The sequence below is a fragment of the Mobula birostris genome, chromosome 29 (assembly GCF_030028105.1).
Source record: "Mobula birostris isolate sMobBir1 chromosome 29, sMobBir1.hap1, whole genome shotgun sequence".
In the NCBI taxonomy this organism is placed as follows: Eukaryota; Metazoa; Chordata; class Chondrichthyes; order Myliobatiformes; family Myliobatidae; genus Mobula; species Mobula birostris.
Genome location: NC_092398.1, coordinates 30,349,704 through 30,376,876, shown reverse-complemented (window position 1 = coordinate 30,376,876; position 27,173 = coordinate 30,349,704). Strand labels below are relative to the sequence as shown.

Genomic DNA, 27,173 nt, shown 5'->3' with positions numbered 1-27,173 from the left:
GAGTCATCCGAAAACTTCGAGCTCTGATCAGCTCTCCGACACCGAGTACTGAGTGCCATCACTATCCAAATGATTTGACCTCCTCGGTTGCCAACAGCAGGCAAAGCCGGGGATTTTGAGGCCTATAGTGTGGATATACTGTGGTAACAAGTCCTTCTGGCCTAAAGAGCCTGTGCCACCTAATTATACCCATGTGTCCAGTTTACGTGTTCAAACACGTCCAAGTGTTCCAAAATACATCTTTGGAATGTAGGAGGAATCCGGAGCACCCAGACGAAACCCACGCAGTCATGGGGAGGAGGTACAAACTCATTACAGACACCAACAGGAACTCAACCACAGATCACTGGCGCTGTAATAGCGTTACGCTACCATGAGTCTCTTCAATGAAATTGTGAGCGGGGAGGAAGGGAAGAATTCAGAGAATTTGCAATCAACAGGGACGTTGCACTGAGCAAATTGTTGGAGCTGTGGTACTGAAATCATTCATCTTAACAAATTTATGCTAGGATCTTAAAAGAAGCATTGAGTCAGATGAGTCAAGTTTCAATTTTCCAAAATTCCCTGACTCAGGGAAGCTTGGCAAACAGCAAACATAACTCCTTTATTCAGAAAGGAAGAGAGAACAGGAAACCACAGGCCAGTCAGCTTAACATTTGGCGCAGGAAAACATGGGTGGGTTCTCTAATGAGATTAGGAACCTGTCCACTGGAGGGGACCTGACTGAAAGGTGTCTGATCCTGAGGGGTCTTATAAAGCTGAATGTATTTCCACTCGTGAGAGGATGAAGAATAATGGGTCATGTATTTAAGGCAGACATGAGATGAAATCTTTTATGCAACACACACAAAATGCTGATGGAACTCAGCAGGCCAGACAGTGTCCATAGGAAGAAGCACAGTCGACGTTTTGGGCCGAGACCCTTCATCAGGACTAACTGAAAGAAGAGATAGTAAGAGATTTGAAAGTGGGAGGGGGAGGGGAAGGTCCAAAATGATAGAGAAGACAGGAGGAGGAGGGATGGAGCCAAGAGCTGGACAATTGATTGGCAAAAGGGATATGAGAGGATCATGGGACGGGAGGCCTAGGGAGAATGAAAGGGGAAGGGGAGCGCCAGACGAAGATGGAGAGTAGGCAAGGAGTTATCGTGAGAGGGACAGAGAAAGAAAAAAAAGGAAAAAATAATAAATAAGGGGTGGGGTAAGAATGGGAGGAGGGGCATTAACAGAAGTTAGAGAAGTCAGTGTTCATGCCATCAGGTTTGAGGCTACCCAGGCGGAATATAAAGCGTTGTTCCTCCAACCTGAGTGTGGCTTCATCTTGACAATAGAGGAGGCCATGGATAGACATATCAGAATGGGAATGGGATGTGGAATTAAAATGTGTGGCCACTGAGAGATCCTGCTTTCTCTGGCGGACAGAGCGTAGGTGTTCAGCGAAATGGTCTCCCAGTCTGCGTCGAGTCTCACCAATATACAGAAGGCCGCATCAGGAGCACCAGACACAGTATATCACAGCAGCCGACTCACAGGTGAAGTCTCTCTCAGTGTCGAAAGGACTGTCTGGGGCCCTGAATGGTGGTGAGGGAGGAAGTGTAAGGCCATGTGTAGCACTTGTTCCACTTACAGGGATAAGTGCTAGGTGGGAGATCGGTGGGAAGGGATGGGGGGGACGAATGGACAAGGGAGTCGCGTAGGGAACGGTCCCTGCGGAAAGCAGAAAGGGGGGAGGGAAAGATGTGCTTGGTGGTGGGATCCCGCTGAAGGTGGCGGAAGTTACAGAGAATTATATGTTGGACCCGGAGGCTGGTGGGGTGGTAGATGAGGACAAGGGGAACCCTATTCCCTAGTGGGGTGGCGGGAGAATGAGGTGAGAGCAGATGTGCGTGAAATGGGAGAGATGCGTTTGAGAACAGAGTTGATGATGGAGGAAGGGAAGCTTCCCTCAGGTTCGTGACCTCCCATCCACAAAGGGAGTGGCAACAGAGTCTGAATATTTTTTTGTCAGATATAGACAGTAGTAAGAGAGAAGAGGCTGGGAATGATGGTTACTACGGGTATCTGTAGTCAAGGTTACATTCAGACCAACCAAGAAAATACTGGTTAATCTAAATACAACGTTGATTGCAGATTCTCATGACAGGGTAGGCTGGGCCAGTAATCTGTGTTGGCATATTATAGTCTGCGGAATAACACCTCAAACAGCGCAGTGATCCCTCAAGGCATGGCTATCCCTCCTCTTCTGCTTCCCCCACGACGTGAACCTCTTTCATCATAACTGCTTCTGCAGTTCACCAACCCGCCGCCTTTTCCTGTGGTTTGGCATTCCCTCCTTGATGCCCCTCTGGCAGCTTGACCCCTCCCCCTCATTGTCCCTGCTACAGAGTGACATTCCCTCCTCTCTGTCCCTCCCACAGAGCAACGTTCCTTCCCACAGAGTGACATTCCCTCCTCTCTGTCCCTCCCACAGAGTGACATTCCCTCCTCACTGTCCTTCCCACAGAGCGATGTTTTCTCCTCACTGTCCCTCCCACATAGTGACATTTTCTCCTCACTGTCCCTCCCACAGAGCAACGTTTCTCCCACAGAGTGACATTCCCTGCTCACTGTCCCTCCCACAGAGCGACATTCCCTCCTCTCTGTCCCTCCCACAGAGCGACATTCCCTCCTCACTGTCCCTCCCACAGAGCGACGTTCCCTTCTCACTGTCCCTCCTACAGAGCAACATTCCCTCCTCACTGTCCCTCCGGCAGCACAACACCTCCTCACTGTGTCTCTTACAGAGCGACGTTCCCTCCTCACTGTCCCCCCCACAGAGCGACGTTCCCTCCTCACTGTCCCTCCACAGAGCAACGTTCCCTCCTCACTGTCCCCTGAATAATAAGTTTACCGTCCTGGATACTGTTGGTGGGGACAACCGACCAGGTGTGAGCCACGGTGGCAGGGTCTCCGGCACTGAGTCTGACCCTGTGGTGCAGAAGGGTGGGACAGAGAAGAGGAGAGCTGTCATCATTGGAGACTCTATAGTCAGGGGAGCAGACAGGAGATTTTGTGGACGTGAGAAGGACACCCGCATGGTTTGTTGCCTCCCGGGTGCCAGGGTCCGGGATGTCTCTGACCGGGTACACGACATCCTGGTACGAGAGGGAAAGCAACCAGAAGTCGTGATACGTGTTGGGACCAACGACATAGGCAGGAAGAGGGATGAGGTCCTGAAGTGTGAGTTTCGGAAATTAGGCAGAAGGCTGAAGAACAGGACTTCAAGGGTGACGTTCTCAGGATTGCTGCCAGTGCTATGTGACAGAGATGGTAAGAATTGGAGGAGATGGCAGTTGAATGCGTGGCTGAGGAGTTGGTGCAGGGAGCAGGGTTTTAGATTTTTAGATCATTGGGATCTCTTCTGGGGAAGGTGGGACCTGTATAGATTGGATGGTTTGCACCTGAACTCGAGGGGGAGCAATATCCTTGCAGGTAGGTTTGCTAGCATGGTTCGGGAGGGTTTAAACTAATTTGCGAGGGGGATGGGACCCAGAGCGATAGAGCAGTGAAAGAAGTACATGGAGTAAAGCCAGATCTAACATACAGAGAGGCTTTGAGGAAAGAGAAGCAGAATAAACGATGTAAAGACAGTAAGGTAGAAGGGCTGAAATGTGTGTACCTCAATGCAAGAAGCATCAGGAACAAAGGTGATGAACTGACAGCTTGGATACATACATGGAATTATGATGTAGTGGCCATTACAGAGACTTGGCTGGCACCAGGGCAGGAATGGATTCTCAATATTCCTGGATTTCAGTGCTTTAAAAGGGATAGAGAGGGCGGAAAAAGGAGAGGATGGGTGGCATTACTGGTCAGGGATACTATTATAGCTACAGAAAGGGTGGGTAATGTAGCAGGATCCTCTTTTGAGTCAATATGGGTGGAAGTCAGGAACAGGAAGGGAGCAGTTACTCTACTGGGGGTATTGTATAGGCCCCCTGGTAGCAGCAGAGATACCGAGGAGCAGATTGGGAGGCAGATTTTGGAAAGGTGCAAAAATAACAGCGTTGTTATCATGGGTGACTTTAACTTCGCTAATATTGATTGGCACCTGATTAGTTCCAAGGGTTTAGATGGGGCAGAATTTGTTAAGTGTGTCCAGGATGGATTCCTGTCACAGTATGTGGACAGGCCGACCAGGGGGAATGCCATACTAGATCTAGTACTAGGTAATGAACCGGGTCAGGTCACAGATCTCTCAGTGGGTGAGCATTTGGGGGACAGTGACCACCGCTCCCTGGCCTTTATAATTATCATGGAAAAGGATAGAATCAAAGGAAAATTTTTAATTGGGGAAAGGCAAATTATGAGGCTATAAGGCTAGAGCTTGCGGGTGTGAATTGGGATGATGTTTTTGCAGGGAAATGTACTATGGACATGTGGTCGATGTTTAGAGATCTCTTGCAGGATGTTAGGGATAAATTTGTCCCGGTGAGGAAGATAAAGAATGGTAGGGTGAAGGAACCATGGGTGACAAGTGAGGTGGAAAATCTAGTCAGGTGGAAGAAGGCAGCATACATGAGGTTTAGGAAGCAAGGATCAGATGGGTCTATTGAGGAATATAGGGAAGCAAGAAAGGAGCTTAAGAAGGGGCTGAGAAGAGCAAGAAGGGGGCATGAGAAGGCCTTGGCGAGTAGGGTAAAGGAGAACCCCAAGGTATTCTTCAATTATGTGAAGAAAAAAAGAATGACAGGAGTGAAGGTAGGACCGATTAGAGATAAAGGTGGGAAGATGTGCCTGGAGGCTGTGGAAGTGAGCGAGGTCCCCAATGAATACTTCTCTTCGGTATTCACCAATGAGAGGGAACTTGATGATGGTGAGGACAATATGAGTGAGATTGATGTTCTGGAGCATGTTGATATTAAGGGAGAGGAGGTGTTGGAGTTGTTAAAATACATTAGGACAGATAAGTCCCCGGGGCCTGATGGAATATTCCCCAGGCTTCTCCACGAGGCAAGGGAAGAGTTTGCTGAGCCTCTGGCTAGGATCTTTATGTCCTCGTTGTCCACAGGAATGGTACCGGAGGACTGGAGGGAGGCGAATGTTGTTCCCTTGTTCAAAAAAGGTAGTAGGGATAGTCTGGGTAATTATAGACCAGTGAGCCTTACGTCTGTGGTGGGAAAGCTGTTGGAAAAGATTCTTAGAGATAGGATCTATAAGCATTTAGAGAATCATGGTCTGATCAGGGACAGTCAGCATGGCTTTGTGAAGGGCAGATTGTGTCTAACAAGCCTGATAGAGTTCTTTGAGGAGGTGACCAGGCATATAGATGAGGGTAGTGCAGTGGATGTGATCTATATGGATTTTAGTAAGGCATTTGACAAGGTTCCACACGGTAGGCTTATTCAGAAAGTCAGAAGGCATGGGATCCAGGGAAGTTTGGCGCGGTGGATTCAGAATTGGCTTGCCTGCAGAAGGCAGAGGGTGGTGGTGGAGGGAGTACATTCAGATTGGAGGATTGTGACTAGTGGTGTCCCACAAGGATCTGTTCTGGGACCTGTACTTTTCGTGATTTTTATTAACGACCTGGATGTCGGGGTAGGAGGGTGGGTTGGCAAGTTTGCAGACGACCCAAAGGTTGGTGGTGTTGTAGATAGTGTAGAGGATTGTCAAAGATTGCAGAGAGACGTTGATAGGATGCAGAAGTGGGCTGAGAAGTGGCAGATGGCGTTCAACCCGGAGAAGTGTGAGGTGGTACACTTTGGAAGGACAAACTCCAAGGCAGAGTACAAAGTAAATGGCAGGATACTTGGTAATGTGGAGGAGCAGAGGGATCTCGGGGTACACGTCCACAGATCCCGGAAAGTTGCCTCACAGGTGGATAGGGTAGTTAAGAAAGCTTATGGAGTGTTAGCTATCATAAGTCGAGGGATAGAGTTTAAGAGTCGCGATGTAATGATGCAGCTCTATAAAACTCTGGTTAGGCCACACTTGGAGTATTGTGTCCATTTCTGGTCACCTCACTATAGGAAGGATGTGGAAGCATTGGAAAGGGTACAGAGGAGATTTACCAGGATGCTGCCTGGTTTAGAAAGTATGCATTATGATCAGAGATTAAGGGAGCTAGGACTTTACTCTTTGGAGAGAAGGAGGATGAGAGGAGACATGATAGAGGTGTACAAGATAATAAGAGGAATAGATAGAGTGGATAGCCAGCACCTCTTCCCCAGGGCACCACTGCTCAATACAAGAGGACATGGCTTTAAGGTAAGGGGTGGGAAGTTCAAGGGGGATATTAGAGGAAGGTTTTTTACTCAGAGAGTGGTTGGTTCGTGGAATGCACTGCCTGAGTCAGTAGTGGAGGCAGATACACTAGTGAAGTTTAAGAGACTACTAGTCAGGTATATGGAGGAATCTAAGGTGGGGGCTTATATGGGAGGCAGGATTTGAGGGTCGGCACAACATTGTGGGCTGAAGGGCCTGTACTGTGCTGTATTATTCTATGTTCTATGCTCTATGTTCCCTCCCACAGAGTGACATTCCCTCTGGCAGCACAACACCTCCTCCTCACTGTCCCTCTCACAGAGCGACATTCCCTCCTCACTGTCCCTCCCACAGAGCGATGTTCCCTCCTCACTGTGTCTCCCACAGAGCGATGTTCCCTCCTCACTGTCCCTCCCACAGAGCAACATTCCTTCCGGCAGCACAACACCTCCTCCTCACTGTGTCTTTCACAGAGCGACGTTCCCTTCTCACTGTCCCTCCCACAGAGCAACATTCCTTCCTCACTGTCCCTCTCACAGGATGGCCCTCCCTCCTTGCCACCACACCCGCAACCCCTCCCGCATGTCGCGTGCCCTTGACACCCTTCCTGTGGCGATCATTCCATTGACACCAACTGTCCCACAGCATGGCACTCCCTAGGTATTGTAATGTATAAGGTATTGTGCCAATTTATAGCAGCGCTGTTGCCCTGCTGGTAATTGTTTATCCTGTGTAATTGAGCAGTGTCTTTTATTTCTGTTCTGCCCATAACTGGAGTGGGCCCTTGGGATCGAGAATGACTGGCTTCCATTCCGGGCTCTGGGGTCAATCAGGCCAAAGGGACAGCCGCAGACTGCTATGAGATGGGCATAGAGTCGTAGTCACAGCCAAGAAACAGACCCTTTGGCCCATCTAGTCCATGCTGACCTGCTCTTCTGCTAAGTCCTATCTACCTACACCCATACATGGTTCTCATCCATGTATCTATCTAAACTTCTCTTAATTGAACCTACATTTTCCTCTGGCAGATTGTTCCACCTTTGCACCACTCTCTGAGTGAAGAAGTTCCCCTTAAATATCTCACCTTTCACCGAAAACCTGCGACCTCTTGTTCTAGGCTCAACCAGCCTAAGAGGAAAACTTCCCAGATTTATTGTTTGTAATGGAAAATGGCTTTGCTTATTCTTTTAGGATATGAACTACAGAGAATAATTAAAGGATAACATAATGAGTGTATAAATACAGTGTCTGCGTCCAAACAAAATGCTGGAGGAATTTAGCATGTCAGGCATCATCTATGGAGGGGAATAAACAATTGATGTTTTGGGCTGAGACACCCCATCAGGACTGGAAATGGAAGGGGGCTGAACCTTCCCCCACCTTCTTATTCTGGCTTCTTTCCCCTTCCTTTTCAGTCTGATGAAGAATCTTGGCCCAAAACATTCATTTTTTGTTCCTCTCCATAGATGTTAACTGAACTGCTGAGTTCCTCTAGCATTTTGTGTGTATGTTACACTGGATTTCCAGCATCTGCAGAATCGCTAATGTTTAATAACTGTCTCTAGTACTGATGCTTGGTGGTTTATTAAAACTATTTATTATTATTCTGCTTAGAGATTTGAAAATAGAATGTAGTTGATATGAATTTGCATTTCAAACCTTCCTCAACTCAACCCTAAAGTTCTGGGCTCATGATTAGTTCTGTGTCATAATTCAGATTGTTTATATTCTCAGAAAAAGCCTTTAGTTTCCTCCATCCTCCATCAGAGCTCTCTGATCTGGCATATTCTGTTCCACTGTGACCAAACCGGTATGATAAATCTTTCACAGGCACACCTGCTCAGCTGGGCTGCAGAGCCTCAGAGCGAGGTGGAGGTTCGGTGCTAGATAAATCAGCAGGACCCTTGGCCAAGGGGCAACCACTGCAGGGAGTATAACTGAATGCTTGCCTGCTGACAGATGATTGAAAATGCAAACACGAGGAAATCTGCAGATGCTGGAAATTCAAGCAACACACACAAAAAATGCTGGTGAACGCAGCAGGCCAGGCAGCATCTATAGGAAGAGGTACAGTCGATGTCTCGGAAACGTCAACTGTACCTCTTCCTATAGATGCTGCCTGGCCTGCTGCGTTCACCAGCACTTTTTGTGTGTGTTGACAGATGATTGAAGTCTCCTTGTTACTCACACCTCCACCCTTCCCCCACCACAAACATTTGCATTAAGAATGATTTGAAAATACTGCGCCTGCAAATGCACTTGTGTATTAAAATGTGACGTGCAATTCCCCTCATTAGATTTAGATTAGATTCAACTTTATTGTCATTGTGCTGAGTACAGATACAAAGCCAATGAAATGCAGCTAGCATTAACTGTCAGAAATGTGTATGTCTCAAAGGGAGCATGCCTTAAGGAAGCCACTGACCTGCAGTTGTAGAGATGAGGGCAGGGACAGGAGGCCCCCTCCCTTCCCCATCCCTATTTCACTCTGCCCCTCCCCCTTCCCCATCCCTATTTCACTCTGCCCCTCCCCCTCCCTTCCCCATCCCTATTTCACTCTGCCCCTCCCCCTCCCTTCCCCATCCCTATTTCACTCTGCCCCTCCCCCTCCCTTCCCCATCCCTATTTCACTCTGCTCCCTTCCCCTATCCCTATGTCACTCTGCCCCTCCCCCTTCCCCTATACCTATTTCACTCTGCCCCTCCCCCTCCCTATTTCACTCTGCCCCTCCCCCTCCCTTCCCCCTCCCTATTTCACTCTGCCCCTCCCCCTCCCTTCCCCATCCCTATTTCACTCTGCCCCTCCCCCTTCCCCTATCCCTATTTCACTCTGCCCCTCCCCCTCCCTTCCCCATCCCTATGTCACTCTACCCCTCTCCCAGCTGCCTATCACCTCCCTCATGGTTACGCCTCCTCCTACTACCCATTGTGTTTTCCCCTATTCTTTCTTCACCTTTCCTGCCTATCCCCTCCCTGCTTCCCCTCCCCCACCCCTTTATCTTTCCCCTGACTGGTTTTTCACCTGGAACCTACCAGCCTTCTCCTTCCCACCCTCCTCCCACCTTCTTTATAGGGCCTCTGCCCCTTCCTTCTACGGTCCTGATGAAGGGTTCTGGCCCGAAACGTTGACTGATCGTTTCCACGGATGCTGCCCGACCTGAGTTCCTCCAGTGTGTTGTGAGTGTTGCTTTGACCCCAGCATCTGCAGAGTATTTTGTGTTAGGGACAGGAGGTGAGAGGAGCACAAGTGACCTGAGCATGGCCCTAATTACTGAACCTGAGCATCATAAGACATAGGACCAGAATTAGGCCATTGATTCTGCTCAGCCATTCCCTCATGGCTAATTTATTTTCCCTCTCAATCCCATACTCCTGCCTTTTCCCTGTAACCTTTGATAGCCTTTCTAATTAGGGCGGCACAGTAGCGCAGTGGTTGACACAACGCTTTACGGTACCGGTGACCTGGGTTCAATTTTTGCCATTGCTTAAGGAGTTAGTACAGTCTCCGCGTGACCATGTGGGTTTCCTGGGTGCTCCAGTTTCCTTCCACCATCCAAAGATGTACCGGTTGGTAGGTTAATTGGTCATTGTAAATTGTCCCTTGATTAGGCAAGGGGTAAATCGGGGGATGGAAGGGCCTATTCCATGCTGTATTTCAATAACTGTGTACATACATCTATTGATGCTTCTGGACACATCTTCAATGATGTTCCTGGAATCATCAGGTGTTTTGGGTCTTTCAACATCATACAACCTCCTCCAGGTGACCCAGCCGGGGCTGATTAGACCCCAGCTTGTGTCCTGATGGCTAGCTACTTCATGGCTCCCCTCTTTTGAGCCACAGCTATCTTGAGGCCCTCTCTGCCGCATCGGTGGTACTGCAGATGGCTCTCCTCTTCCTCTCTCCCTCGATGCCCAAAACGCTGAAGGCTCTAACTAAGGAACAGGCTACGAATAACCGTTCAGCTGCGATACTGACAATAATTGTTGTCATGGCTTGCAGCTTCCTATCAACCCCTCCCTTCGCCGTTGCCTCCAGAATTTGGTTAACATCTTCATCAAACTGCTTCCACAGTGAATTCATGTTAGCTGCAGGCCACTTGATCCGCCTCCCGTTAGACTTCATGTAAGAGGGTTTAGTTTGCAACACTTGGAGGTTCCGGGCACTATGGGCTGACTCCAGGCCTGGCCCCTCCTTCGTCTCACCAGGTTGGACACCTGCGCGTTGTTCTGCTCCTGCTCCCACCAAACACTTCATCCTCGCTTGGTGGATCTTCAAGCCGCGATGGTTCTTGCAGGTTTTGCCACATGCACACTGCTTCCTCATCGTCATTTGTTCATTGCCTGGGTCTTGATGTTGTTGTGTCCATCCGACTGGGGTGCTTATCCTCCCCCCCTCTCGGGCACCCCTGGGGGTATCTTACCCTTAGACTCATTGTAGCTTTTGTTGGGGTCCTCCTCTCAGAGGACACAGATTGGGTTGCCAGCCTGTTCTGCCCCGGTTGTCGTCTCTCTGGGCTGTCACTGACTCTCCAGTCGTCACCAGTCTTTTCCTGGTTGTCACTGATGCACACAGGGTGTAAGCTGTGTACATACATCTATTGATGCTTCTGGACACATCTTCAGTGATGTTCCTGGAATCATCAGGTGTTTCGGGTCTTTCAACATCATACAACCTCCTCCAGGTGACCCAGCCGGGGCTGATCAGACCCCAGCTTGCGTCCAGATGGCTAGCTACTTATGACTCCATGGCTCCCCTCTTTTGAGCCACAGCCATCTTGGGGCCCTCTCTGCCGCATCGGTGGTACTGTGGATGGCTCTCCTCTTCCTCTCTCCCTCGATGCCCAAAATGCTGAAGGCTCTAACTAAGAAATGGACTACGAATAACCGTTCAGCTGCGATACTGACAATAAATAATTAAAACCTATCAACCTCTGCTTTAAATATTCCTAATGACTTGACCTCGGCAGCTGCATTGTAACATGCGGACACAGTGGCTGGTCAAGAGGCTAGTGACCACAGCATGCATCTGTGGTGTCATTGAGTCATAGAGACACAGCAGGAAATCGGGCCCATCAACCACACATTTACCTAACCACATTCCCATCAACTGCCAGGTTACACCATTCACCCGTCTGCAGTGGTCAATTAACCCACCACCCCAAATGTTGTTTATATGTGATTGGAAAACAGCTCCTGGGAAAAACCCACGTGATCAAAGTCAAGGGCAAGTTTATTGTCATATGCGCAAGTCCACGTGTGCACTGGTCATTGAGTCATAGAAAGCTACAGCACAGAAACAGGCCCTTCGGCCTATCCAGTCCATGCTGAACTATTTAGACTGCCTTGTCCCCTCAGCCTGCTCCCAGACCAGAGCCGTCCATCTCTCCTACCCATGTACCAATCCAAACTTCTCTTAAACGTTGAAATCGAAATGGCATCCACCACTTGCTCAGGCAGCTCATTCCACACTGTAGTTTTCAGGATTATTCCTGTTTCCTAACGTTTTCTCCACATTTGCACTGAATGTTCAGTCCATTCTATTTATTTATCTATTTGACGATCAAGCGTGAAATAGGAGCCACATCACCGCAGCAACCCTCAACAACACCGATTAATCCAACCTAACTATGGGGCAATTTACAATGACCAATTAACCCGCAGTTTTTGGACTGTGGGAGGAAACCAGAGATCCCGGGGAAAACCCATGCATTCCATGGGGAGGACGTACAGAGACTCCTTATAGATAGCACTGGAATTGAACTCTGAAGTCCGATGCTCCAAGCTGTAATAGCAATATGCTAACTGCTATGTTACCATGGCAACCATTAATTTATCCCACTAGTTGGTGAACGATGATGTCTGCAGATTTCCCCAGCTCCCTGGAGTTTGCAGCACTGGTGCAATAAAGACACTTGTAACTGCATCAGATACACAAAGTTCTCCCCATGACCGTGTGGGTTTTTTTCTGGGTGCTCCAAATTCCACCCATGTTCCAATGTGTGGCAAATCTTACAGGTTGTACCTAGCACAATCCTTGGCCTGTGCTGGTCATTGACACAAATTTCATGTTTCACTGTACATCTGACAAATGAAACTAATCCTTCCATCTCCTTTAGAAAAAAAAATAATGATTAGGGTTGTGCTGGTTATTGCAATAACAGAAAAGTTGATGGGAAGAAGCTGTTCCTGGACCTTGTGGTGTGGGACTTCTGGTTTCAGTACCTCCTGCCTGATGGAATCCACAAACAGATGGCATGACCCAGATGGTGGGGATCTTTGATGATGGATGTCACCTTCTTGAGGCAACACCAAAATGGTCAGGAAGCGTATGCCTGTGATGTTTTGGGCTGAGGTCACTACTTTCTGCAGCTTCCACATTCCTGTGCATTTGAATTGCTGTACCAGAACGTGATGCAACCAGTCAGAACATTTTGATAGGAGTGTTCTGTGATAGGCCTGACACCCAGACTTGTCACAACTTGTATACAAAGTCAGCAGGTAGAAAAGGCTGCACTAGCAAAATGCTCCATCTCCAGGATTATCTGCCAGCAACCCCTGGAAAATGATAGCTCAGTCAGAACAATAGGTTCAAAGAGAGGAGTGGGTGATGGGATGTAGTTACTGAGGACTTCCGGGGAATTCATGCAAACTATTTGACTTCTTTTCTAGTGACTCTGAAGAGGCTGCAGTTTCAGTATGAACAAGGCCAAGCTCAGACTGACAGGTGAGAGCCGACAGAATCCCATGGCTTCACCCCTGCTGCATCACTACAATCTACACCAATCTGTGCACCCTTTGTTATCTCTGTGACCACCCCCACTTCTGGTTCCTGCAACTCTCCCCGTCTCTGTAATGCCCCCCAGCTCCTACAGCTCCTACACACCTCCTTGTATTTTAAAAACCCTTCTCCACTGCATGTTAAATCTGGAACTGGATGAACTCTGGATCATTTGGGTGGCTGAGAGGCTTGATAGATAGGACATATAAAGAAGATAGTTACACCCACGGTGCAGGACGCAGGAGACTGGTCAGGACGGGGAAAGGGGTTAAACAGCTAGTGCTGAGTACCCCTGTGGCAATCAATCCCCCTCAACAACAGGTATACTGCTTTGGATGCTGTTGGGGGTTGGTGGGGGGGAATGACCTAGCAGAGGAAAGTCACAGCAGTCAGGTCTCTGTGACTCAGAATGGGAAGGGAGGAGAAGGGGTGAGCTGCGGTGATAGAGGATTCATTAGTTAGGCAAACAGAAAGGTTATGCGGGCAAGCACAAGGTTCCTGGACAGTATGTTCCCTCCCGGGTGCCAGCGTCTGGGATATCCTCTGCATTCTTAAATAGGAGGGTGAGCAGCCAGAGGCGTGGTCCATTTAGATACCAATGACATGGGTAGGAAGGGTGAGAAGGTTCTACAAAGTGAGTTTAGGGAGTTAGGTGCCAAATTAAAGGACAAGACCTCCAGGATTATGATCTCAGGATTGCTACCAGTGCCACATGCTAGTGAGGCCAGAAATAGGAATATCATGCAATGTAACATATGGCTAAGGAGTTGGTGTAGAAGGGAAGGCATCAGATCTTTGGATCATTGGGCTCTCTTCCAGGGAAGGTAGGACCTGTAAAGAAGAGACGGTTCGCATCTATATTGGAGGGGCTAATATCCGATTGGAAGATTTACTAGTGCTGCATGGGGGTGGGGGTGGGGGGGGGGTTAAACTAGAGTTGCAGGGGGATAAGACCCAGAGCTAGAACAGATTGTGGAGACAGATGTTGTTAGGACCTCAGAATGGTGAACTGATGTTCTGAGCTGCATATATTTCAATGCAAGAAGTATTGTAGGAAAGGCAGATGAGCGCAGAGCGTGGATCAATACATGGAATTATGATACTGTAGCCATTAGTGAGTTGGTTGCAGGAGGGGAAGGACTGGCAGCTCAATATTCGGGGTTCTGTTGTTTTTGATGCGACAGAATGGGAGGGATTCAAGGGGGAGGATTGTCGTTACTAGTCAAGGAAAATGTCACAGCAGTGCTCAGTCATGACATGCTGGAGAACTCATCTAGTGAGGCTTTATAAGTGGAATTGAGGAATAAGAAAGATATGACCAAGTTAATTGGGCTACGTCATAGACCACCTAACAGTCTGCAGAATTTAGAGAAACAAATCTGTAGAGATCGCAGACTGTTGCAAGGAACCATAAGGTTGTTATAGTAGGTGATTTTAACTTTCCACATATTGACTGGGACTCCCATACAGTAAGAGGACTATATGGGATAGAATTTGTCAATTGTATTCAGGAAAATTCCCTGAATCAGTACATAGAAGTCCCAACGAGAAAGTGTGCAATATTTGGTCTCCTATTATGGAATCAGACAGGGCAAGTGCCAGAAGTTTGTGTAGGAGAACACTTTGCATCTAATAATTCATTAGTTTCAAAGTAAATCTGGAATAGGATAGGTCTAGTTTTTGGCTTCAGATTCTAAGTCAGAGAAAGGCCAATTTTGATGGTATCAGGAAAGATCTGGCAAGTGTGGATTGGGACAGGCTGTTTTTTTGGCAAAGGTTTACTTGGTAAGTGAGAGGCCTTCAAAAGTGAAATTTTGTGAGTTTGTATGTTCCTGTCAGAATAAAAGGCAATGATAATAGGTTTAGGAAACCTTGGTTTTTGAGAGATATTGAGGCCTGGTTAAGAAAAAAAAGAGTGTTATAGCAGGTGTAGACAGGCAGGAACAAATGGGGTACTTGAGAAGTATAAGAAATGCAAGAGAATACTTAAGAAAGAAATCGGGAGGGCTAAAAGAAGGCAGGAGGTTGCCCTAGCAGACAAGGTGAAGGAGAATCTTAAGGGGTTCTACAGATAATGTTAAGAGCAAAAGGATTGCCAGGTACAAAATTGGACCTCTGGAAGTTCAGAATTGTAATCCATGCGTGGATCCAAAAGAGAAGGGGGAAGATCTTAAATGGATTTGTTTGCATCTGTATTTACTTGGGAGGTGGAAACAATCTATAGAAGTGAAGCAAAGCAGCAGTGAGGTCATGGAGTGTATACAGATTACAGATGAGGATGTGTTTGCTGTCTTGAGGTAAATTAAGGTGGATAAATCCCCAGGGCCTGACAAGGTATTCTTTTGGACCCTGTGGGAGGCAAGTGCAGAATTTGTAAGGGCCCTAGCAGAGCTATTTAAATAACACACACAAAATGCTGGAGGAACTCAGCAGGCCAGGCAACAGAAAAAAGACGAGGAGTTAGAGTTTTCTCCAGTCCTAAAGAAGGGTCTTGGCCCGAAACATCGACTGTACCCTTTTCTATAGCTGCTGCCAGACCTGCTGGGTTCCTCCAGCATTTTGTGTGAGTTGCTTGGATTTCCAACATCTGCAGATTTTCTCTTGTGAGAGATATTTATATCATCCTTAGCGACAGATGAGCTACTGGATGTTCGGAGGATAGCTAATTTTGTTCCACTGTTCCACAGTCGCTAGGTATACATGGAGAGGTGGTAAATTGGATTAGACATTGGCTCGATGGAAGAAGCCAAAGAGTGGTGGTAGAGAATTGCTTCTCTGAGTGGAGGCCTGTGACTAGTGGTGTGCCACAGGGATCAGTGCTGGGTCCATTGTTATTTGTCATGTATACTAATGATCTGGATGATAATGTGGTAAATTGGATCAGCAAATTTGCTGATGATACAAAGATTGGAGGTGTAGTAGACAGTGAGGAAGGTTTTCAGAGCCTGCAGAGGGACTTGGACCAGCTGGAAAAATGGGCTGAAAAATGGCAGATGGAGTTTAATACAGACAAGTGTGAGGTATTGCACGTTGGAAGGTCAAACCAAGGTAAAACATACAGGGTTAATGGTAAACATAGAAACATAGAAGCATAGAAAATAGGTGCAGGAGTAGGCCATTTGGCCCCTCAAGCCTGCACTGCCATTTATTATGATCATGGCTGATCATCCAACTCAGAACCCCGCCCCAGCCTTCCCTCCATACCCCCTAACCCCCGTACCTACAAGGGCCATATCTAACTCCCTCTTAAATACAGCCAATGAACTGGCCTCAACTGTTTCCTGTGGCAGAGAATTCCACAGATTCACCACTCTCTGTGTGAAGAAGTTTTTCCTAATCTCGGTCGTAAAAGGCTTCCCCTTTATCCTCAAACTGTGACCCCTTGTTCTGGACTTCCCCAACATCGGGAACAATCTTCCTGCATCTAACCTGTCCAATCCCTTTAGGATTTTATACGTTTCAATCAGATCCCCCCTCTATGGCAAGGATGTCTTTCCTCAGATTAGGGGACCAAAACTGCTCACAATACTCCAAGTATGGTCTCACCAAGGCATTGTACAACTGCAGTAGTACCTCCCTGCTCCTGTACTCGAATCCTCTCGCTATAAATGCCAGCATACCATTCGCCTTTTTCACCGCCTGCTGTACCTGCATGCCCACTTTCAATGACTGGTGTATAATGACACCCAGGTCTCGTTGCACTTCTCCTTTTCCTAATCGGCCACCATTCAGATAATAATCTGTTTTCCTATTTTTGCCACCAAAGTGGATAACTTCACATTTATCCACATTAAATTGCATCTGCCATGAATTTGCCCACTCACCCAACCTATCCAAATCACTCTGCATCCTCTTAGCATCCTCCTCACAGATAACACTGCCACCCAGCTTCGTGTCATCCGCAAACTTGGAGATGCTGCATTTAATTCCCTCATCCAAGTCATTAATATATATTGTAAACAACTGGGGTCCCAGCACTGAGCCTTGCGGTACCCCACTAGTCACCGCCTGCCATTCTGAAAAGGTCCCGTTTATTCCCACTCTTTGCTTCCTGTCTGCTAACCAATTCTCCATCCACATCAATACCTTACCCCCAATACCGTGTGCTTTAAGTTTGCACACTAATCTCCTGTGTGGGACCTTGTCAAAAGCCTTTTGAAAATCCAAATATACCACATCCACTGGTTCTCCCCTATCCACTCTACTAGTTACGTCCTCAAAAAATTCTATGAGATTCGTCAGACATGATTTTCCTTTCACAAATCCATGCTGACTTTGTCCGATGATTTCACCGCTTTCCAAATGTGCTGTTATCACATCTTTGATAACTGACTCCAGCAGTTTCCCCACCACCGACATTAGGCTAACCGGTCTATAATTCCCCGGTTTCTCTCTCCCTCCTTTTTTAAAAAGTGGGGTTACATTAGCCACCCTCCAATCCTCAGAAACTAGTCCAGAATCTAACGAGTTTTGAAAAATTATCACTAATGCATCCACTATTTCTAGGGCTACTTCCTTAAGCACTCTAGGATGCAGACCATCTGGCCCTGGGGATTTATCTGCCTTTAATCCCTTCAATTTACCTAACACCACTTCCCTACTAACATGTATTTCGCTCAGTTCCTCCATCTCACTGGACCCTCTGTCCCCTACTATTTCTGGAAGATTATTTATGTCCTCCTTAGTGAAGACAGAACCAAAGTAATTATTCAATTGGTCTGCCATGTCCTTGCTCCCCATAATCAATTCACCTGTTTCTGTCTGTAGGGGACCTACATTTGTCTTTACCAGTCTTTTCCTTTTTACATATCTATAAAAGCTTTTACAGTCAGTTTTAATATTCCCTGCCAGTTTTCTCTCATAATCTTTTTTCCCCTTTCTAATTAAGCCCTTTGTCCTCCTCTGCTGAACTCTGAATTTCTCCCAGTCCTCAGGTGAGCCACTTTTTCTGGCTAATTTGTATGCTTCTTCTTTGGAATTGATACTATCCCTAATTTCTCTTGTCAGCCACGGGTGAACTACCTTCCTTGATTTATTCTTTTGCCAAACTGGGATGAACAATTGTTGTAGTTCATCCATGCAACCTTTAAATGCTTGCCATTGCATATCCACCGTCAATCCTTTAAGTGTCATTTGCCAGTCTATCTTAGCTAATTCACGTCTCATACCTTCAAAGTTACCCCTCTTTAAGTTCAGAACCTTTGTTTCTGAATTAACTATGTCACTCTCCATCTTAATGAAGAATTCCACCATATTATGGTCACTCTTACCCAAGGGGCTTCTCACGACAAGATTGCTAATTAACTCTTCCTCATTGCTCAAAACCCAGTCCAGAATAGCCTGCTCTCTAGTTGGTTCCTCGACATGTTGGTTCAAAAAACCATCCCGCATACTTTCCAAGAAATCCTCTTCCTCAGCACCTTTACCAATTTGGTTCACCCAATCTACATGTAGATTGAAGTCACCCATTATAACTGCTGTTCCTTTATTGCACACATTTCTAATTTCCTGTTTAATACCATCTCCGACCTCACTACTACTGTTAGGTGGCCTGTACACAACTCCCATCAGCGTCTTCTGCCCCTTAGTGTTACGCAGCTCTACCCATATCGATTCCACATCTTCCCGGCTTATGTCCTTCCTTTCTATTGCGTTAATCTCTTCTTTAACCAGCAACGCCACTCCACCTCCCCTTCCTTCATGTCTATCCCTCCTCAATATTGAATATCCCTGAATGTTGAGCTCCCATCCTTGGTCACCCTGGAGCCATGTCTCTGTGATCCCAACTATATCATAATCATTAATAACGATCTGCACTTTCAATTCATCCACCTTATTACGAATGCTCCTTACATTGACACACAAAGCCTTCAGGCGCTCTTTTACAACTCTCTTAGCCCTTATACAATTATGTTGAAAAGTGGCCCTTTTTAATGCTTGCCCTGGATTTGTCGGCCTGCCACTTTTACTTTTCTCCTTAGTACTTTTTGCTTCTACCCTCACTTTACACCCCTCTGTCTCTCTGCACTGGTTCCCATCCCCCTGTTGTGAACTAACCTCCTCTCACCTAGCCTCTTTAATTTGATTCCCACCCCCCAGCCATTCTAGTTTAAAGTCACCTCAGTAGCCCTCGCTAATCTCCCTGCCAGGATATTGGTCCCCCTAGGATTCAAGTGTAACCCGTCCTTTTTGTACAGGTCACGCCTGCACCAAAAGAAGTCCCAATGATCCAAAAACTTGAATCCCTGCCCCCTGCTCCAATCCCTCAGCCACGCATTTATCCTCCACCTCATTGCATTCCTACTCTCACTGTCGCGTGGCACAGGCAGTAATCCCAAGATTACTACCTTTGCGGTCCTTTTTCTCAACTCCCTTCCTAGCTCCCTATATTCTCCTTTCAGGACCTCATCCCTTTTCCTACCTATGTCATTGGTACCTATATGTACCACGACCTCTGGCTCCTCACCCTCCCACTTCAGGATATCTTGGACACAATCAGAAATATCCCGGACCCTGGCACCAGGGAGGCAAACTACCATCCGGGTCTCTAAGGCACTGAGCAGTGCAGTAGAACAGAGGGATCTGGGAATACAGATACAAAATTCTCTAAAAGTGGCGTCACAAGTAGATAGGGTCGTAAAGAGAGCTTTTGGTACATTGGCCTTTATTAATCAAAGTATTGAGTATAAGAGCTGGAATGTTATGATGAGGTTGTATAAGGCATTGGTGAGGCCGAATCTGGAGTATTGTGTTCAGTTTTGGTCACCAAATTACATGAAGGATATAAATAAGGTTGAAAGAGTGCAGAGAAGGTTTACAAGGATGTCACTGGGACTTGAGAAACTCCGTTACAGAGAAAGGTTGAATAGGTTAGGACTTTATTGCCTAGAGCATAGAAGAATGAGGGGAGATTTGATAGAGGTATATAAAATTATGATGGGTATAGATAGAGTGAATGCAAGCAGGCTTTTTCCACTGAGGCAAGGGGAGAAAAAAGCCAGAGGACATGGGTTGAGGGTGAGGGGGGAAGAGTTTAAAGGGAACATTAGGGGGGGCTTCTTCACACAGAGAGTGGTGGGAGTATGGAATGAGCTGCCAGATGAGGTGGTAAATGCGGGTTCTTTTTTAACATTTAAGAATAAATTGGACAGATACATGGATGGGAGGTGTATGGAGGGATATGGTCCGTGTGCAGGTCAGTGGGACTAGGCAGAAAATGGTTCGGCACAGCCAAGAAGGGCCAAAAGGCCTGTTCCTGTGCTGTAGTTTCTATGGTTTCTATGGTTTAAGAAAGACTCTAAAAATAAACCAGGAAATTATAGGCCTGTGAGCTTGGCATCAGTAGTGGAAAGGTTATTGGAGGTAAGGGACTGGATATATGAGCATTTGAGTAGACATGGACTGATTAGGGATAGGATGACTTTGTGCCTGGTAGGTTGTGTCTAACCAATCTTAAAGAGTTTTTCAAGGAAGTTGCTAGGAAAGTTGATGAAGTCAAGGTAGTAGATAACAACAGGAATTCTGCAGATGCTGGAAATTCAAGCAACACACATCATAGTTGCTGGTGAACGCAGCAGGCCAAGCAGCATCCGTAGGAAGAGGTGCAGTCGACGTTTCAGGCCGAGACCCTTCGTCAGGACAAGGTAGTAGATGTTGTCTACATGGACTTTAGCAAGGCACTTGACAAGATCCCACATGGGAATTTGGTCAAGAAGGTTCAGTCACTTGGCATTCAAGATGAGATAGTAAATTGGATTAGACATTGGATTTGAGAAAGAAGCCTGTAAGCGGTAGTAGATGATTGCCTTTGACTGGAGGCCTGTGACTAGTGGAGTGCCACAGGAATTGGTGCTGGGTCCATTGTTGTTTGTCATCTACAATATATCAACCATCTGGATGATAATGTGGTTAACTGGATCATCAAATTTGAGGATGACACCAAGATTGGGGGTGTATTGGACAGCAAGGATTACTATCAGAGCTTGCAGTGGGGTCTGGACTGGCTGGAAAAATGTCAGATGGAATTTAATGCATACAAGTGTGAGGTGTTGCACTTTGGTAAGACATTGGTGAGGCCTAATTTGGAGTTTTGTTTGCAGTTATGGTCACCTATTTACAGGAAAGATATAAATAAATTTCACAACATTTGTCAGTAATAATAAACCTGATTATGTTTCTGATTACCAGCACAATCACTTTTTAAAAATACCCTTACATCAGCTTTCTGATTTCAGTCCAAAATTTTGAATCCATTTCCACCACAGTTCCTAAGCCGCCCAAGTCCTCTTATTTACCCTTCAGAAATCGTGTCTGCCCACTGCCAAATCTCCCCTCATCAGCCCCAGTGAAACCCTAGTGCCTGCATTCCTGTGCAAAGTCTTAAAATGAACCCGGTAGAAGGCAGAGAAAAAAGCCTCCAACTGTTACTGAACTGGTGTGTCGTATAGCTTTAAAATTTCCTCCCCATCTCCATTTGGGAATCTACCTGCTCTACCAACCGCCCCTCTCCCCAACAAAAAACTCTGCTCTATGAATCCCTTGCGCCTGATGAAGTGGGGATGCTGTGGACAGCTGGTCCATTTACCAGACACTGACCCAGTGCTCTGATGCTGCTCACTGTGACTTGTCTAGGCAGCTGAAAGGAAGCAGCGAGAGCAAGCAAAGGATAGAGGCACTGATATCCCAGATCAAGGATGAGAAGCTGCAGAGGAGGAAGGAGAGGTAATAAGAAGCTAGAGTCACTTGATATGTGTGGCACAAGTGGTGAGTACAATATCAGTTGGGGCGGGTCTGTCACTGCAAGACTCCTAGCCGGATTGCCGAATGCTCTAAAATTAAGGCTTCCTGGGATGCGGGTATTGCTTGCTTTTATCAGCCATCTATATGTGAGAATGCAGGGTCATCTCCTTGAGCTACTGTAGCCTGTGTGGAGGAGGTGGTCCCATTGCTCATGGGGGTGGGTGCGTGGGGCAAGTTCTAGGATTTAGACTTACCACAATTTAGGAACAATAATTTATTTCTCCTTAGTACCCTCAAACCTTGGTCTTCTTAGGGATAAAGGTCGTAGGTTTTATAAGTTAAGGATTTGTAAGGCGTTGGTCAGATCACACTTGGAATATTGCGAGCAGTTTTGAGTCCCTTATCTAAGAAAGGATGTGCTGGCATTGGAGAGGGTCTACAGGATGTTCACAAGAATGATCTCAGGAATGAAAGGGTTTATGCATGAGGAGCATTTGATGGCTCTGGGCCTGTACTTGCTAGAGTTTAGAAGAATGAGGGGCGATCTAATTGAAACCGATCAAATATTTAAAGGTCCAGATAGGTGGACTTGGAGAGAATGTTGCCTAGGAGTCTAGGACCAGAGAGCACAGCCTTAGAATAGAAGGATGGCCCCTTAGAACAGAGATGGCCTCTTTAGCCAGAGGGTGGTGAATCTATGAAATTCATTGCTACAAATGGATGTGGAGGCCATGTCATCGGGTATATTTAATGTGGTGATTGATAGGTTCTTGATTAGTAAGGTTAGAGGAGAAGGCAGGAAAATAGGGTTGAGAGAAGGAGCTTAGGAAGCTGAAAGGTTTGAAGGTAGATAAGTCACCTGGACCAGACAAACTATAACCCAGAGTTCTGAAAGATGTTCCTGAGGAAATTGTGGAGGCATTAGTTGCAATCTTTCAACAATCACTAGATTCTGGAATGGAAAATTGCAAATATCACTCCACTTTTTCAGAAGGGAGGGAGGGAGGCAGATAAAGGATATTATTGGCCTATTAGCCTGACTTCAGTGGTTGGGAAGATATTAGAGATCATTATTAGGGATGAAAATTTAGGGTACTTGGAGGCACATGATAAAATAGGCAGAAGTCAGCATGGTTTCCTTAAGGAGAAATATTGTCTGAATTCTTTGAGGAAATAACAGGCAGGATAGGCAGGAGAGTCAGTGGATGTTGTTTTCTTGGATTTTCAGAAGGTCTTTGACAAGGTGCCACACATGAGGCTGTTTAAGAAAATAAGAGCCATGGTATTACAGGAAAAATACTAGCATGGATAGAAAATTGGCTGACTAGGAAGAGGCAAAAAGTTGGGGTCTTTTCAGGTTGGCTGCCAGTGGTGCTCTGCAGCAGCTGGTGTCTGGATCTCTTCCTTTCATGTTGTATGTTAATGACTTGGATGACAGAACTGATGGGTTTGAGGCCAGATTTGTGGATGATTTGTGGAAGGGCAAATGATGTTAAGGAAGCAGGAAGTCTGTAAAAGGACTTAGACCATTTAGGAGAATGGGCAAAGAAGTGGTAGATGGAATATACTGTAAGAAAGTGTATGGTTGTGTATTTTGATAGTAGGAATAAAGGCATAGATTATTTTCTAAAAGGGGAGCAAATTCACAAATTAAAGATGTGAAAGGGACTTGAGAATCATCGTGCAAGATTCCCTAAAGGTTAACTTGCAGGTTGCGTCAGTGATGAAGAAGCCAAATGCATTCATTAGAATTTATTTTGAGAGGGTGAGAATATAGAAGCAAGAATGTAAAGCTGAGAATATAAGGATGTCATTTTAGAATAGGGATGAGGAGAAATTCGCATGCCAAAAGGGCAATGTTACGATACTCATGGGAGTAATATTACAATACTCAATATGCAGATAGGTTGGGAAAATCAGATTGGTGCTGAGTTCCAGGAGGGGGTATTTTCTAGAGTGCCTATGAGATGGCTTTTCAGAGCAGCTGGTGGTTGAACCTACTAGAGGATCAGCTGTTCTGGATTGGGTGTTGTACAATGAACCAGAATTGAATAGAGAGCTTAAGGTAAAAGAGACCTTCGAGACAAGTGGTCATTATATGATTGAATTCACCCTGAAATTTGAGAAAGAAAAGCTAAAGTCAGATGTATCAGCATGACAGTAGGGTAAAGGGAATTACAAAAGCATGAGAGAGGAGTTGATCAGAATTGATTGTAAAAGAACACTGCAAAGGATGGTGGCAGAGCAGCAATGGCTGGAGTTTCTAGAAGCAGTTTGGAAGGCAAAGGATATATACATCCCATAGAGGAAAAAGTATTCTAAAGGAAAGATGGCACAACCATGGCTTACAAAGGAAGTCAAAGCCAACATAAAAGCCAAATAGAGGGCATATAATAGAGCAAAAATTAGTGGGAAGTTAGAGGATTGGGAAGCTTTTAAAATCCGACAGAAGGCAATCAATATGTCATTAAGAAGGTAAACATGGAATATGGAAGTAAGCTAGCCAATAGTATTAAAGAAGATACCAAAAGTTTCTGCAGATACACCAAGTGTAAAGGACAGGTGAGAGTGAATATTGGACTGCTGGAAAACTATGCTGGAGAAATAGTAATGGAGGAAAATGAAATGTTGGAAGAACTGAATAAGTATTTTGCATCAGTCTTCACAGTGGAAGACACTAGCAGTATGGTAGAACTTCCAGGAGTCAGGGGTCCCGAAGTATGTGAAGTTACCACAACTAGAGAGAAAATTCTTGGGAAACTGAAAGTTCTGAAGGAAGATAAGTCAACTGAACCAGATGATGTACAACCAAGAGTTCTGAAGGAGGTGGTTGAAGATTGTGGAGGCATTAGTGATGATCTTTCAAGAATCACTAGATTCTGAAATGTTTCTGGAAGATTGAAAAATTGCAAAAGTGACTCTACTTTTCAAGAAGGGAGAGAGGCAGAAGAAAGAAAATTATTCTCCAGTTAGTCTGACCTCAGTGATTGGGAAGACGTTGGAGGTTGATTATTAAGAATGAGTTTTCAGGGTACTTGTAGGCACAAAATAGGCCATAGTCAGCAAGGGAAAATTTTGCTTGGCAAAAGTTTTGGAATTCTTTGAAGAAATAACAAGCAGAATAGACAGAGGAGAATTGGTTGATGTTGTGTAATTGGATTTTCGGAAGGCCTTTGACAAGGTGCCACAAATGAAGCTGCTTAACAAGCTACGAGTCCATGGTATTACAGGAAATATTCTAGAATGGACAAAGCAGTGGCTGATTGGCAGGAAGCAAAGAGTGGGGAAAAAAGGGAGACTTTTCTGGCTGGCTGCCAGTGACTAGTGGTGTTCCACAGAAGTTTTTGTTGGGATCGATTCTTTTTACATCATGTATCAGTGATTTGGATGATGAAGTTGATAGCTCTGTTACTGAGTTTGAGGATGATATGAAGATAGGTGGAGGGGCAGGGTTCGAAAAAGTAGAGTAGCTATAGAAGGACTTAGACTGATTAGGAGAATGAGCAAAGAAATGACAGATGAAATACAGTGCTGGGAAGTGTATGGTCATGGACTTTGGTAGAAGAAGTGAAAGGGTTGGCTATTTTCTAAATAGAAAGAAAATACAAAAACTGAGGTGCAAAGGGACTTGGGAGTCCTTGTGTGGGATTCCCTGAATGTTAATTTGCAGGTTGAGTCTGTGGTGAGGAAAGCAAATACAATGTTAGCATTCATTTCAAGAAAACTAGAATATAAAAGCAAGGATGTAATGTTGAGACTTTATAAAGCACTGGTGAGGCCTCACTTTGAATATTGTGAGCAATTTTGGGCCCCTTATCATAGAAAGGATGTTCTGATACTGGAGAGAGTTCAACAGAGGTTCAAGAAAATTATTCTGGGATTGAATGGCTTGTCATATGAAGAGTGTTTGATGGCTCTGGACCTGTATTCACCAAAATTCAGAAGAATGATGGGCGACTTCATTGAAACCTATCAAATGGTTGATAGAGTGAATGTGGAAAGAATGTTTCTTATGATGGGAAAGTCTAAGACCAGAAGACACAGCCTCAGAATAGAGGGTTGTCCTTTTAGAATGGAGTTGAGGAGGAATTTCTTTAGCCAGAGATTGGTGAATCTGTGAAATTCTTTGCCACAGGCAGCTGTAGAGGCTAAGTCATTGGGTAAATTTAAGCCAGAGATTGATAGATTCTTGATGGGTAAGGGCATTAAAGGATATGGAGAGAAATCAGGAGATTGGGGCTGAGAGGAAAATTGGATCAGCCATAATGAAATGACAGAGCAGACTCGATGGGCCAAACAGTCTAATTCTGCTCCTGTATCTAATGGTCTTATGGGGTTTCTTTAGCTAGAGGGTGGTGAATCTGTGGAATTCATTACCACAGACAGCTGTCCAAGTAATTGAGTATATTTAAAGTGGGTTGATAGGTTCTTGATTAGTCAGGGTGTTAAAGGTTAAGGGAGAAGGTAGGAGAATGGGGTTGAGACTGATAATAAATCAGCCATGATGGAGAGACATGACTGACTTGATGGGCTGAATGGCCTAATTCTGCTCCCATGTCTTGTGGCCTTATTTTTTTTGAAGAAGTTGTCCGAGTAGCCTGGGCAGTTAAGTTCAGTACATCTTGTGAACAGTACACACTGTGAGTTGGTGGTGGAGGAAGTTTCAGGTGTTTAACATGGTACCGAACAGACGAGCTGCTCAGTCCCTGTTGGAACCTGCCCTCACCCGAGCAAATGAAGAGTGTATCACCCAGCAATGTTGTTTTTACACCGTGGTTTAATAGTTCCTTTTACACTTGTGTATGCACCTTACTAAACTTTTATGATGTTCCCTCTTAAGTTTTACCACTTCTGTGATGGTTTTTCCCCAGGAAGGCATTTGAGCAGCAGCTAGAGGAACTAATAAAGAACCTCAAATGGACAGCAGAGTTTTATGTAAGTCTGTGTGTGTGTGTGGGTGGGTGTGGAGGAAGCACCTGGAGGTCACAGGGAGAATGCACAAACTCCTTACAGACAGTGGATGGATCTTACAGCTGGTTCTGCTAACCACTACACTACCATGCCACCCACTCTATGTTTTGATGTATATATAAAACTATACAACCTAGGAGCAGAATTAGGCCATTCAAGTCTGCTCGGTGCTCCATGGCTGATCCACTTCCCTCTCAACCCCCTTCTCCTGCCTTCTCCCCATAAAATTTCATGCTCTGACTAATCAAGAACCTATCAACCTCTGTCTCAAATACACCCACTGACCTGGCCTCCACAGGCACCTGTGGCAACGAATTCCACAGATTCACTACTCTTTGGCTAAAGAAATTCCTCCGTTCTAAATGGAAGTCCTGCTATCCTGAGGTTGTGCCTTCTGGTTCTAGACTCCTCCTTTATAGGAAACATCCTCTCCATATCCAT

At 45.8% G+C, this 27,173-nt stretch overlaps 1 protein-coding gene across 2 annotated transcripts in view; it reads left to right on the top strand.

The window, feature by feature from the left end:
• Positions 1–27,173, top strand: part of LOC140190099 (synaptonemal complex central element protein 1-like) — a 61,433-nt gene that overhangs the window by 20,157 nt on the left and 14,103 nt on the right. Inside the window, exons 5-7 of one of the 2 annotated variants that reach the window (XM_072246583.1) lie at positions 12,914–12,968; positions 21,654–21,743; positions 26,633–26,696. In XM_072246583.1, the coding sequence (XP_072102684.1) occupies positions 12,914–12,968; positions 21,654–21,743; positions 26,633–26,696 (209 nt within the window). The remainder of the gene's footprint in view (positions 1–12,913; positions 12,969–21,653; positions 21,744–26,632; positions 26,697–27,173) is intronic. The other variant, XM_072246584.1, reaches the window with a different exon arrangement.